Source organism: Trifolium pratense, linkage group LG3, assembly GCF_020283565.1.
Source record: "Trifolium pratense cultivar HEN17-A07 linkage group LG3, ARS_RC_1.1, whole genome shotgun sequence".
Lineage (NCBI taxonomy): Eukaryota > Viridiplantae > Streptophyta > Magnoliopsida > Fabales > Fabaceae > Trifolium > Trifolium pratense.
Window position 1 is genome coordinate 52,482,671 of NC_060061.1, and position 14,583 is coordinate 52,497,253.

The 14,583-nt window shown below is 33.6% G+C and overlaps 3 protein-coding genes and 1 pseudogene across 3 annotated transcripts; 2 read left to right on the forward strand and 2 right to left on the reverse strand.

Moving 5' to 3' along the window:
• Positions 1-764: 764 nt before the first annotated feature.
• Positions 765-7,293, forward strand: LOC123913305 (disease resistance protein RPS2-like). The gene is made up of 6 exons (XM_045964004.1): positions 765-1,178; positions 2,158-4,441; positions 4,534-5,045; positions 5,333-5,647; positions 5,972-6,737; positions 7,009-7,293. The coding sequence occupies exons 2-6, from the start codon at positions 2,182-2,184 to the stop codon at positions 7,035-7,037; spliced, it is 3,882 nt and encodes a 1,293-aa protein (XP_045819960.1). The 5' UTR covers positions 765-1,178; positions 2,158-2,181; the 3' UTR covers positions 7,038-7,293.
• Positions 7,263-8,207, forward strand: LOC123913307 (annotated as a pseudogene).
• A 227-nt stretch (positions 8,208-8,434) lies between these two features.
• On the reverse strand, positions 8,435-10,212 carry LOC123913306 (F-box/kelch-repeat protein At3g23880-like). Its single transcript, XM_045964005.1, has 2 exons — positions 10,115-10,212; positions 8,435-9,835 (listed from the first exon to the last, which is right to left on the reverse strand). Exon 2 carries the CDS (start codon positions 9,803-9,805, stop codon positions 8,600-8,602), a length of 1,206 nt encoding a protein of 401 aa, XP_045819961.1. The 5' UTR covers positions 9,806-9,835; positions 10,115-10,212; the 3' UTR covers positions 8,435-8,599.
• A 2,932-nt stretch (positions 10,213-13,144) lies between these two features.
• On the reverse strand, positions 13,145-14,321 carry LOC123918309 (F-box/kelch-repeat protein At3g23880-like). Its single transcript, XM_045970317.1, has one exon. It carries the CDS (start codon positions 14,318-14,320, stop codon positions 13,145-13,147), a length of 1,176 nt encoding a protein of 391 aa, XP_045826273.1. The 5' UTR covers position 14,321.
• Positions 14,322-14,583: the final 262 nt, after the last annotated feature.

Sequence of the window (14,583 nt, forward strand, 5' to 3'; positions counted from 1 at the left end):
CCTTGGTACTATTGACCACTTGTGAATTAGTTAATAAAGGTTGTGAATAATTAATTTAGTACTATTGACCACTTGTGGGGAAAACTAAATTAATTGTATCAAAATTGATAACCCATCAACTACATGATGAACTAAAATAATTTAATAATATATTTTTTTCAATAATAGAACTGAAATAATTTAATTTAATACCTGCACGTTACCCCACTTATATTAAGTATTTATATTGTTGAATTTTGAAGTCAAATTTGTTTCTCAATAATATAAACAGATTGTAGAGATCAATTATGGGGCGCCATTGCGCAACTAACTAGTTGATTGATGAAAATGAAAGCATCTACCTTAATTATTGTTTTTTTGTTACTTCCTCCCTCTTTTACTATAAAAATCTCTAAAAATTACGGATATCAAAAAAATTATTTAAGTAATAAATTTGTCTATAATATATATGATTATTGTTAAATTATGTTCTATATTTTTTTGTTAAATAGTCTAATGGTTAAAAATTACACATTTAAAATGGATAAATGAGATGAACGAGGTTCAAACCCTCGATCACCTGCATATATAATGCAATGATCTTCCAAGATTATTAGTAGTACGACATTATTATTATTATTTAATTAACTGGTGGAACAGGTTGTAACAAAAAAAATAACTAGTGGAACAGGCTGTCGAGGAAAAAAAAAAAATTAAATGGTACTATTATAACGAGTTTCACGTGTGTAAATTTTATATAATGGAAGAATAATGATTGAACTAGAGATTACTAGACATGTTATGTTACTGAGTTTCAAATTTGGTCTTCTCTCTCATTTGATTACAATCTCTTCATGTGGTCCATTCATAGAAAGATATTTTTTGATATGTGTGTTAGAAATAATATAAAATCATTGATATGATTCTATCCTAACAGCTCAAAGTTTTTGAGATAATCGGTTATTTGACGATGTGTTCTTTACTTGCAACTTCATCTAATGAAATAAAATAAAATGAAATACTATAAGATAAGATAAATAACAGCTCATTCCAACCATCATAACCACAGCTACACTACACTTACATACACTCTGGTCAACAAGGCTCTTTGGCATTAGTTGATTTATGCTTGTAGTGTCGGTGCCTAAATCAGGAGGTGAAATTAGCAGAACATCAATCAACCACTGTTATTTGCATAGGTATGTATCATAAATATATATATGAATCTCAAATCAAACTTTCATGTCATTAATCATTTGTTTAACATTAACACTGCAACTTAGTTTGTTTCAACTTTCATGCTTAAAACTTTATGATTCCACAAATCTGGTTGGTTACCTTAGTTTTCAAATGATAAAAATCTTGTAGTTTCACATTCTTATAAAATGAGAGTATGGAGTTTATAGTTGCAACTATTAATTAGAAAGTCATAGAGACTATTTGAGGCATGTTAGACACTAAACTTTGGTTTACTATGTTGTGGAGTATAACCCTTCCACTAGACTTGAACTCCATGAAAACTATTGAATATTGAAATAACGACGGAAATTAGAGATGGAAAAAATTATATTGGTTATCAGATTTGGTGTCTCTAACACTTAGCGACGAAATTAGAGACAGTTTTATGTAGGGGTTTTAGTGGTTCGGTTTGGATCGGTTTTGAGAAAAAAATTCATGTGATCAAAAGATAAAATTACTCCGGAAAAAGATAAAATTCATCTGATCAAAAGATAAAATTCATTAGATAAAATTCATCTGAGAAAAAAATCCATTTGATCCGGTCCAATTTAATGCGATTTAATTTGGATCGATTTTTGAATGTCCAAATTATAAATTTTTATTTTTTTTATTAAATATGAATATTATAAAGTCACAGTAAAATAATATGTTTGATGTAAAAATGACAATTTATAATATGAATATTAAATTTGGATCGGTTTGAATTTGAACACCCCTATCTTTTTGTCAGATATTGTCGAGTAAACCATCGAATTGGTCATGTATCTGTAACACACTCTCAAATCCTTGTCTCTGTCAAATGTTTCTCAATTCATGAACATGCGTTTCACTTACTGTCAAATAAGTTCTTGTCTTCATCAACATTCTATCAAAATAAGTTATTTTCTCTACATGAGCAATCATGCTGTGATTTAAAGTCTTGGTTCAATTGTTTTGCAGAAATAGTCAAGAAGTTTGATCAGGATGGACGCTCTTTCTAGCATAGCGTCAAACGTGGCTTTACCTCTCCTACGACAATTTACTTATGTGTTGATGTACAACAGTTACCTCATTGAACTCGAGACTGAGATTCAGAAGCTGCAGAGGGAGGAGAAAGAAATGAAGCACAGTGTTGAAGCTGCAAAAAGGAATGGTGAAGAGATTGAAGACACGATTCGCGACTGGTTTTCTAGGGTGCAATCATCCATAGAAGAAGCACAATCATTCCTTCAAGGCGAAGACAAAGAAAGAGTTGGATGCTTAGATGTGTACTCGAGGTACACGAACAGTCAGAGAGCAAAAAGCCTGGTGGATATTCTTTGTGGAATAAAAAAAGAAACATTTGATAGAATTTCATACCGTTGTGCATTGAAATGCAATTTCAGTTCTAGTGCTAGAGGTTATGTGGATTTGGAATCAAGAACAACAATGTTGAATGAAATTTTGAGTGTCTTAAAAGAGGATTCTACTGTTCACATGATTGGAGTGTATGGAATGGCTGGTGTAGGTAAAACTGCATTGGTGAAGGAGCTAGCATGGAAAGCCGAGAAAGATAGTATATTCGATGTGGTAGTGGTGGCTAATGTGACAAAGTCTCCTGATGTGGGAACGATTCGAGCCGAAATAGCTGATGGGTTAGGGCTTAAGTTTGATGAGCTGACTGAGGTAGGACGGGCGAGTCGGTTACGTCAAAGGATTAGGCAGGAGATGAAGATTCTTGTGGTATTGGACGATATTTGGGGGAAGCTTAGTTTAACCGAGGTTGGTGTTCCTTTTGGTGACGATCATGAAGGTTGCAAAGTGTTGGTAACATCCAGAGATCTTAATGTGTTGGCTACTGACTTAGGTGCAAAGAAGGTTTATAGACTCGAAGTTTTGTCCGAGGATGAGAGTTGGAAATTGTTTGAAAAGAGAGGAGAGAATGCTGTTACAGATCTTAGCATTCAACCTGTAGCAATGAAAGTAGCCAAAAATTGTGCTGGTTTGCCACTTTTGATTGTTAATTTGGTGGAAGCATTGAAGAACAAGGATTTATATGCTTGGAAGGATGCACTCGAGCAGTTAACAAATTTCGATTTTGATGGATGTTTCTATTCTAAAGTGTATTCAGCTATTGAACTAAGTTATGATTCTTTAGAAAGCCAAGAACTCAAAACATTCTTCCTTCTTTTAGGTTCAATGGGAAATGGTTATAACGTAAAAGATTTGTTGGTGTATGGTTGGTGTTTAGGTTTGCATAAACATGTCGATACATTGGCAGATGGAAGAAACAGACTTCACAAATTGATAGACAATTTGAGAGATGCATGTTTTCTTCTTGAAGGCGAAAGAGATTCTGTTGAGGCGCTTGAAGTTGTTCGAGTAGTGGCTGCCTCCATTTCATCCAAGCTGAAGCCGTTCTTTGCCGTGGAGAGAAATGCCAAATTGAAAGAATGGCCAAGAAAAGATTTTTTGAAAAATTGTCATCATATTTTCTTGGATTGGTGTTTGATTGATGAACTTCCTGAGAGGTTAGAATGTCCTAACTTGAAGATACTCAAACTTCACTCTCAAGGTAACCATTTGAAAGTTCATGATAATTTCTTTGATCAAATGAAAGAACTTAAGGTACTAAGTTTAGGAGGCGTGAATTGTACTCCGTCACTTCCTTCATCTCTAGCTCTTTTGACAAACCTCCAAGCACTTGCTCTTTGTAAATGCGTGTTGGAAGACATTTCTATTGTTGGAGAAATCACAAGTTTAGAGATTCTTAATCTCTCAGAATCCGAGCTTAGAGTGATCCCTCCTGAAATACAAAAATTGATAAATCTACGGTTGCTCAACTTGACTGATTGCTCAACACTTCAAATAGTACCTCGCAATCTGCTATCAAGCCTGACAAGCTTAGAAGAGCTCTATATGGGGATCTCTAATGTTCAATGGGAGGTTAAGGTTAAAGAAATTGAAAACCTAAACAAATATTCAATTCTAAGTGAGTTGAAAAATTTGCATCAACTATCAACTTTGAATATGCACATAAACGATGCTTCACTTTTTCCTAGAGACATGCTTTCTTTTGGAAGACTAGAAAGTTACAAGATTTTGATCGGTCAAGGATGGAAATTTTCCGAGGAGGAGTCTGAGAACTACAAAAGTTCAAGAATTCTTAAGCTCAATTTGAGCATGGATCCAAGATTTCTCATGGATTATGGAATAAAAATGTTGATGAATCGCGCTGAAGATTTGTATTTAGCTGAACTGAAAGGTAAGCTTACCATCTTTTGTATCCAGTCATTATAATAATATTTCTTATTATTTTCTCTTCTCATTTTATCTAAAATTGCATAACTTCACCAGGTGTCAAAGAAGTACTTTATGAATTGAATGATGAAGGATTTTCGCGATTGAAGCATCTTAATATTCAAAATTGTGATGAAATGGAGAGCATTATCGGATCAACCATATGGTCTCATCATGATAATGCTTTTCCCAACTTGGAATCTTTGATTCTTCATAATGTGATGAAATTGGAGAGAATATGCAGTGAACCACTTCCAACGCAGGCTTTTGCAAAACTACAAGTTGTTAAAGTGAAAAATTGTGATTTGATGGAATTTGTTTTCTTGCATTCAATGGTTCAACACCTTTCAGAACTTGTTGAAATTGAGATTTCTGAATGTAGAATTATGAATTACATCATAGCCAAGAAAAGACAAGAGGATGAAGGAGAAACTGACAAGATCGCGCTCCCAAAATTGCGTTCACTCACACTGGAATCTTTACCTTCCCTTGTTAGTCTCTCTCCTGAGTCATGCATTAAGGATAGTGAAAACAACAGTGACTTCTCTAGTCAACTTTTGAATGATAAGGTACAAACAAGAGTTCTCGCTCTTTATTATAATCTATAATATGCACAAACATAGACACAGACACCAGACACGACACTAACACGTCAACACCGACAATAATTCAAGAAAATGATATAACTCAATGTAATCAAATGTGTTGGTGTCAGACACTGACATGTGTGCGATACCAGGACAGGCCTAATCCAAGGAGTATCTGTGCTTCACTATACTCTCTAATTTTAACAGTTAAAAAAGTTATGACAAGCTGTTTTTGTTAGTGATAATGAAACTTTGATAACTTTTTATAGGTTGAATTTCCATGTTTAGAGACCTTGAAGATTCACTCAATCAATGTCCAGAGGATATGGGATGACCAACTTTCAACACATTCTTGCTTCGAAAATTTGACCAAATTGACTGTAGATGGTTGTGAAAATTTGAAATATCTATTTTCATACTCAGTGGCTGAAAGACTTGTGAAACTTGAACATCTTTTAATTGGTTCATGCAAATTGGTAGAGGAGATATTTGTCCCTGGTGAAATTATGAGTCACATTGCTCATGTCCATGATGAAATTATGAGTCACATTCCTCATATTAGAAAATCTTCACATGTTGAAATGGTAAGCATTTCAAATTGCTTCAATTTTTCCTTTGTTTATAATTCACTCACAACCCACTTTTGTCACTGCAGAACCAACTTATGACATGTTTATAAACTATATTTTCAGCTTATTTTCATAAGTTCTCCAGGATAACTTATCCGAACAACATATAGTTTATATGAAAACTGTTTGATTTTATTTTATCTTTTGTTATCAAATTAACTTATACATAAGCATTTATATAATAAGCACTTAATTAAGCTGTTTATAAGCACTTTTGTGTATATTTAATTGTGACGTCTGAATCTGAACAATGTTATTGTTATCAACATTATGATATAGGTTCCAATTTTCCCCAATTTGGAGACATTAGTGATTTCTAACATGGACAACTTGAAGTCAATATGGCCTAACCAACTCACTGAAAACTCCTTTTGCAAGTTGAAAGAAATGGAAATCACATCATGTGACCAGCTTTTGAATGTGTTCCCAAGTCATGTGCTAAACAAATTACAAAGCATGGAATCATTGAGTATAAGCAACTGTCTTGCACTAGAAGTTGTATATGAAATTGATGCTATAAGAGAAGAAGAAGAGCTTGAAATTTCATTGAGGACTTTATCTTTAGGAAATTTGCCAAATCTAAAGTATTTGTGGAATAAGGATCCTCAAGGAAATATCAAGTATCAAAACCTGTTTAAGGTTAAAGTAACAAAATGTGAAAGTCTAAAACATATGTTTCCATTTTCTGTGGCTAAAGATCTTTTGCAACTACAAGTCCTTGAGATAAGTGATTCTGGCGTAGAGGAAATTATCGCCAAAGATCAAGGAGAGGATAAAGAGGAACATGTTGGACTTGTTTTCACAAGATTACTGTCCTTAAAGTTTTTGAATTTGCAAGAACTTAGATGCTTTTGTAGTGGAAATCACAACTTTAGATTCCCATTGTTGAATAAATTATATGTGGTTGAGTGTCCTAAAATGGAGACTTTCTCTCATGGAATCTTAAGGGCATCAATTCTTAGAAAAATATGTTTGAACCAGAATGGAGATCAATGGTACTGGGAAGGTGACCTTAATACTACTATAAGAAATCTTTTCAATAGAGGTATGTTTTTTTAATCAGAACTTATGATTGAAATTCCTATATTTGCGGTTTTGAAATCTGATTTGACATCAAATTTTGACAATAATTTAGAGTTTACTCCAATGAGCGTAGTTAATGGTGTCTAGTTGATGATCAATGAATTGTGACGTCTTGTAATATTCATTAATCATCCGTAACGTAACCATATAAATTATTGTCGAAATTTGATATCAAATTTGTGTGTCGAAGACTATTGGTTTCATATACTTTATGTTGAATATACATATTACAGGTTTCCAAGGAAGACTATTGGTTTCATAGAAATAGCAGAGGATGAAATAGCAAATTCTTTGCCTGCACTTTCTTTCTGTCTAATAATGTAGCATGGATTTCACAAAGATCAACTAGTTATTGGCTCAATATACTCTGATGTACAAAACTCTAAGCATTGTGCCTATAAGAAGTTTAATGCACATTGTTGTAATCTTTGTTTGATATATTAAATTATAACCAAGAAATGTACATTTATATTGATGTTCTATAATCTTTTGTTTGATTTTCATAAGAACTTCGGAAAGGGACACATTATTTCATTACTTGTTACTCTCTTCAATCATCAACTTATTTGAGTGTTTGCCCACGAGATGTACGTTGAGGAGAAGAGGCGTGTCTCTGGATGTTGTTTTCCCACTCTGTTTCGATAAAGAAGAATCATCCCAACATCTATTTATGCTCTGCCCTTTGAGTCAAAAGGTTTGGTTTGCTTCGCCGCTTGGAATTCTGCCTCCAACCCAAATGGATTTAAATGTGTGGATTCTTAATTGGGTGTCTTCAAAAGAACCACTTGCTGTGCAACTTTTCTGTGTTTCTTTATGGAAAATTTGGTTCTTTAGAAACCAAGTTATATTTAAACAAGCAGTTTTTGATCCAATTGTGGTTGCCTCTGGAGCTCATGGTTTTGTTGAGGAATTTAATCCTGTTACTCATGCTGAGAGATGTCTGCGTCCGCCCATGGAATGGTCTGCTCCTCCTCATAATTTTTTGAAGGTGAATATTGATGCTGGGCGTGATAATCTGGGTAAAGTCACGTGGGGAATTGTGATTCGTAACCATAACAAAGAGGCAATATATGCAGCGATGGAAAAATCGGAGGTGGTTGCTGAACTGATCTTGGCTGAAACTTTGGGTTTAAGGTGGGGAATGTAAGTTGTTAGGAACCGTCATCTTAGTAATGTTGTGTTCGAATTAGACGCATCTACTGTTGTTAACTGCTTTAATGGTATTTTAGATATAGCTAGTATTGAACCTTTTATTAAAGATTGTCTTGAGCTAGCTGTTTGTATTGAGGGCTGTTCTGTTGTTTTTGTGAATCGTTTATGTAATAGTGCTGCTCATGAGCTTGCTCAAGCGGCTAAAGGACTGGGGAATGCCCCTTTAAAGGACTGGTCTTTGTTTTCCTCTTCTCTGTTTATCTAATCAATGGGATTGTAAAACAAAAAAAAACTTATTTGAGTGTTTGAGTGCTTGCAGTAGGAGTACCCCAACCAATCTGTCAGAAAAGTCACACGACATAATCTAATGTTTTCCAATTGCGTAAATAAGATACTCTATCATATATCGCAATGCATGATTGCGATCTATATAAAATGTAATGCGTGCTGAGAAGGAAAAAAAAAAACCCTCTAACAAACAAATGTTATAGATGAAAATAACAGCAATTTCTCAAACTACAAAATCAATTGGTCATTAATTAGCAAGAATTCAAGAAGTAACACTAACAAAAACAAGTACAAAATAAATAACATAAACAAAAACTAATATAAAAGTTGTAGTTGACTCATGCTCAAATGAATTAGCACTACATTTACATCCTAACATAAAGATCAAGGTGATATTAAACTCTCAATGCAAACTTCTGGAATGGTTTGATAATCAATAGGGTGAAAATCAGTAAGCTTCAAAGTATCACTCTTGGAATCATAAAGAGCCAAATCCAAGTCATTATCCGAATTAAACTTCAGTATCACTTGATCATCATCAAACATATATATTGGGGTGATAAGTACGTGAGAATTATCACGTACTCGCATGTAAGGAACCGTGAACAGTTTAGTCCAAGACTCTTTATTTCCGTATTCCTCCATAATCCAAACATCATTACCAGAAGTCACACATAAGCAATCTCTCAAAACACCAATAGACCACAAGTCACACATATCTTCCCCATCGATATGAGGTAAAATCATTTGATAAGATTCATTCACCAAATCAAAAGAAAGAATATAACATGGTTTTCCCCACCCTAAAGGGTCTTTAGAGACCAACCAATTCATTGTGCCACTCACATATTTTCCTGATAACGCACTTGGAACAGGAACACCACCAAAAGGATACGTAGGAATGCTTCTCCAAATATTAGTACCCAAAATATGAACCTTCACTTCAGTTTCTAAAACCCAAATAGTGGTACTAACAGGCACAAGGTAGTCCAAAACAACAACGACCTTGTATTGATCAGTAGAAGAATCATAGCCGAAACCAAATGTCATGTGAAAATCAATACACACATCTGGCTTTGTAAAAAGAGGCAAATCCTTGAATTTTCTAATAGAAGGGTTCCACAATATAACTAAGCCTTTATAATGATCTGCAAAACACAGGATGCCGTTGCAAGAGCCAATGAAATGCTCAAATGTGGTCCTAGGATAATCTCCTTTAAAATTATTCGGAGAATACTCAAATTCTGTTAAGTCAGTGTTTAGGTTGGTGAAAACGGAATCCAGTGGGTAAGATGTGAGAATGTACTTGTTCTGTGGGCGACTAAGGTATCTTAAGAAGTGGAGGCGGCGGCGCGTGGTTGACATACGAAGGTGCTTCTTGATGAATTTGGAATCAGATATTAAAAAATTCCACCATTTACAGACACTTCGGAGTTGAAGGAGGAGTTTCGCCGGTAGCCTACAAAGGATTTCTAGAATGACATCGACAGGAAGAGTAGGCAGTGGAGGTGATGTTAGTGTTACAACATCCGAGAATAGGTTGTTGGTGGCAGTTATTTCCGAATCATCGATCTTGCTACCAGGCGCCATATTCGATTGTGCCTTTAGTCTGCCTAAAACCTAAAAAAAAAATAAAAAAAAAAAAAAAAAAATCATCATTAATCCAATTGTATAGTGACCGAAAAACAACACAATTTGGCCAAACTGAAATTGGTTCGAGGAATATGATAATTAATATTATCTGTTTTATTTAATATCAGGTTTGTTGTTCTAACAAAACCCTAGTTTATTCATTATAATAAATAAATTATACACAAACAATCATAACAACAATTACATCCATCATAAGAAAAATCCAGATGAAGAAAAAAATATTGCAACTTAAAATGAAATGAATACCTGTAAGTAAGTGGTGTTATTGGAAGAAAAGTAGAAGAGAAGAAGGAGACAGTGATGGATAGTGATGACTGATGATGAGTGGTTTCTCAGTGTTGCGTGTTTATTTATATACTAATGACAATAATATATGGATATTGACAGATCAATTGTTGTGTTTGTATTTTCTTTTAGAAAAAAAAAAAATTTATATATATATATATAGGGAAATGCTAAAGACTTTCCCGGGCACTTTTAACACTTTAAATAGTAAGGTTTTGTGAAATTTTTATGAAAATATGGGAAGTCATCGCATTGGAAATTAGAAAGTTTTACTTTTTGAATAAATAATTTCTTTAAATAAAATGTTTAATGAGTCCCTCAGGGGCACTCGTTAGCGAGACTCATATAAATATTCGTGGCATAGTTATGTAGACACATAATTCTATTTTATTTTTTGTAATTATAGAAAGAGTCTCACTAACGAGTGTCTTCGATAGAGCTGTAAAAAAAGTCTCATATTAAAAAGCCCAATTTTTTGGCCTCCTTTTAAGCCCCAAAATATTAGCCCCTTTTGATTAAAAAAAAATAATAATATTAGGCCCCCTTGATGTTTTCTCGCCCCACTCCGTGAATGTTTTATCCCCTGAATTTCAAATTTTGCTCTTGAAAAAACTCCGGTTCGTAGAAACCGAAATTTTTTTTTCCTTGAAAACAAATTTCGGTTTCTAAAAACCGAAATTTACTCTGAATTTGCACTAGTAAAAATTCGGTTTCTGCGAACCGAATTTTTCTACAAGGACAAAATTGAAATATTAGGGGTATAAAAAATTCACGGGAGGTGGGAAGAGAAAACATCGGCTCCGTTTAGTGGATTTGATTTTATTTTTAGGGTCAAGCCCATATTATTTAGTTCGACTCTTGGCCCCCTTATGAGGCTTATTATTGGCCCACACAAATATAAAAACAAAATAAAAATATTGTGCCGAGAGTTGGAATCCCTCTCTTTCCTTTATATTGATGGTTGTGTATTTTTTTCTTTAGTTTTTCTTCCCTTTTTGTTTCATTTTTTTTCGAGAAACTTTTGGAGGATTATTTTCTTGAAATAAATTTCGAGAAAAACTTCGAAACGTTTTTTTTTTAAAAAAAGTCAGAAACTTTTTTTCGAAAAATTTTTGGAGGATTATTTTTTCCCGAAAATTTTGCAAAACAAATTTCGAGAAAAATTTCAGTACTTTTTTGACAAAAAAATCCGGAACTTTTTTTTCCAAAAACTTTCGATTTTTTTTTCGAGAAAACTCCAAAACTTTTTTCTCTAAAAAATTTCGAGGATTTTTTTCCAAAATCTTTCCGAAACTTTTTTTCTCTAGATAACACAAGAACCTTTTTCCCCAAAAAATATCGAGCGTTTTTTCCAGAAAACTTTCCAAAACATTTTTCTCGAAAAAATTTCAATGATTTTTTCTCAAAAACTTTGGGAAACTTTCCCGAGATAAACTCAAAAACTTTTTTCTCGAAAACATTTCAATGATTTTTTCTCAAAAGCTTTCGGAAACTTTTTTCTCGAAAAAATTCGATTATTTTTTCTCGAAAACTCTCTGAAACATTTTTTTCTCGGGATAACTCAAAAACTTTTTTCTCGAAGAAATTTCGAGGATTATTCTCAACTATTGATTTGAGATTAGACAATTTAAAATTACATTGTTGAACTTGGACAACAACTTCAATCTTTAAGTGTCCGTTCTACAAAGTTTACCGTTTATTGGCCTAACTTTATTTGAACTGAATCAAATAGGCGGATATTTCAGGGTACCTTAATTTAAAGAAACATTTCAGCTTAACTGATAAATTGGAATTTAGAGTTATCTGTATTATATCCCAAATCGGAATTTGTAGAATCATATGTTATCTGTTATTAAGATGTTTAATGCACAATGTCGTAATCTTTGTTTGATATACTCTATTAAATTGTAACCAAGATATGTACATTTATTTTGATGTTCTATCTTCATATACCACTTTGCTGCATAAACATTACAGCTACAAACTGTGTATAGCTATGTATTATATCATAGAAAAGTAAGTTATTCGACACAAAAACAGAAAAGTCAGCAAATAAAAAATGAGTAATATGAAATCTTAATAGTGAATAGCAAGATCACTAGTAAATCCGTGAGAAACTATACTTCATTCCGCCAAATTAAACAGTACCTTAGTTGAAAGAAACATTTTAGCTTAACTGATAAATATTTTAGCTTAACTGATAAGTTGAAAGAAAAAAAAAAAACCAGTGCATGTAGAAGTAGTTCCTATAAATTGGTTGTGCACTCAAATTCAGTTCTGCAGAACACAGTTATTGATCCTTCCACTGTGTATTTTTTTATGATTTGGCCAATCCCATCAACCAACACCCTTCCACTGTGTATTTTTTTTTTAATACAACGAGGGCCGAAGTTTAAAGAACGAAAATATTTACAAGGAAACTATACGAAGGAAAGAAACACCCCAAAAATCATCTACTAACACCTAAAAAATATGGGAAGATGGCAAATGAATTGCTAGCGAATATGTATCGGCAGAACATCTCATATTCTCCAACACATTAGCACATGCACTGGTTTGCGTCGTGTATTCTCCAGTGTATATTTAAGGCCGCTGTGCTGGTTTTCTAACCAGTGTTAATATCATCAAACAAGTGAAAAATGGCTGATACATCTTAGGGCAAATGCATTTGAAACAGAAAAAGCCACATGACATAATCGAATTTTTTCAACTTTATTTGATAATAAAATTATTTATCATATATCTGCAATGCATGATTATGATCTATATAAAATGTAATGCATACTGAGAAAACAAAAACGTCTAACAAAAAAATAGTATAAATGAAAAGAACAACAATTTCTCAAAGTACAAAATCAATTGATCATTAAATAACAAGAATCCAAGAAGTAACACTAACAAAAACAAGTAGAAAAATAAATAACAAACAAAAACGATCATAAAGGTTTTAATTAAATCTCATGCTCGATGAAATAGCACATCATCTACATCCTAGCATAAAGAATAAGGTGATATTAAACTCTCAACGCAGACTTCTGGAATGTAATATTGAAAAATAGTAGGCTTCAAAGTACCACTCTTGGAATCGTAAAGAGCCGAATTCATGTCATAATCCCCGATAAACTCCAGTATCACTTGATCATCCTCATTAATATATATTGGCTTGATAGCTACATGATATTTAGTAGGTTCTCGCATGTAAGGAACTGTGAACAGTTTAGTCCAAGACTCTTTATTTCCATATTCCTTCATAATCCAAACATCATCACCAGAAGTCACACATAAGCAATCCCTCAAAACAGCAATGGACCACAAGTCACACATATCTTCCCCTCCGATATGAGGTAAGATCTTTTGATAAGACTCATTCACCAAATCAAAAGAAACAATAAAATTTGGTTTTCCAAAAAATCTTTCATTAGAGACCAGCCAATTAATTGTGCCACTCACAAATTTTCCTGATCTTGGACTCCGATCAGGAACACCATCAAAAGGATACTGCTGAATGCTTCTCCAAATATCAGTACCTAAAGTATGAACCTTTACTTCAACTTTTTTAACACTAGTGATACTACCGGGCTTAAAGTAGTCGTAGTCCAAAACAACAACCACCTTGTATATATCTGTAGAAGAATCATAGCCGAAACCAAATGTCATGTGCAAATAAATAGACCCGTTTGGCTTTGTAAAAAGAGGCAACTCCTTGAATTTTCTAATAGAAGGGTTCCACAATATAACTAAGCCTTTGTGATGATCTGCAAAACACAGGATGCCGTTGCAAGAGCCACTGAAGTGGTGAAAGCTGTAATCTCTGTTAAAACTGTTCGGAGGATACTCAAATTCTGTGAATTCAGTGGTTAGGTTGGTGAAAAAGGAATCCAGTGGGTAAGATGCGAGAATGTAATTATTCTCTGGGCAATTAAGTATTCTTAAGAAGTGGAGGCGGCGTCTGGTTGACATATGAAGGTGCTTCTTGATGAATTTGGAATCAGATATTAGAGAATTCCACGATTTACAGACACATCGGAGTTGAAGGATGAGTTTCACCGGTAGTCTACAAAGGATTTCAGGAATGACGTCTTCAGGAAGAGTAGGAAGTGGTGGTGACATTAGTGTTACAACCGCCGAGATCAAGTTGTTGGTGGCAGTTATTTCCGAATCATCCATCTCGCTACCAGGCGCCATATTTGATTGTGGCTTTGGTCTGCCTGAAACTTAAATGTACACAATATATGGTGTTAATTTACGATCTAAACCAATGTACCGTTTGGCACAAGCAAAATAAGGAATTGATAAAAAAAACGACGAAATTTAAGAAGAGATGAATTCAATTGATGGATGAAGAAAATGAATAATACCTTGATAAAACTAAAGAAAATTGTGGTGAAGTGATGCCAGCGGCGGAGACGAAATTCCTCTGCAAATTCTTG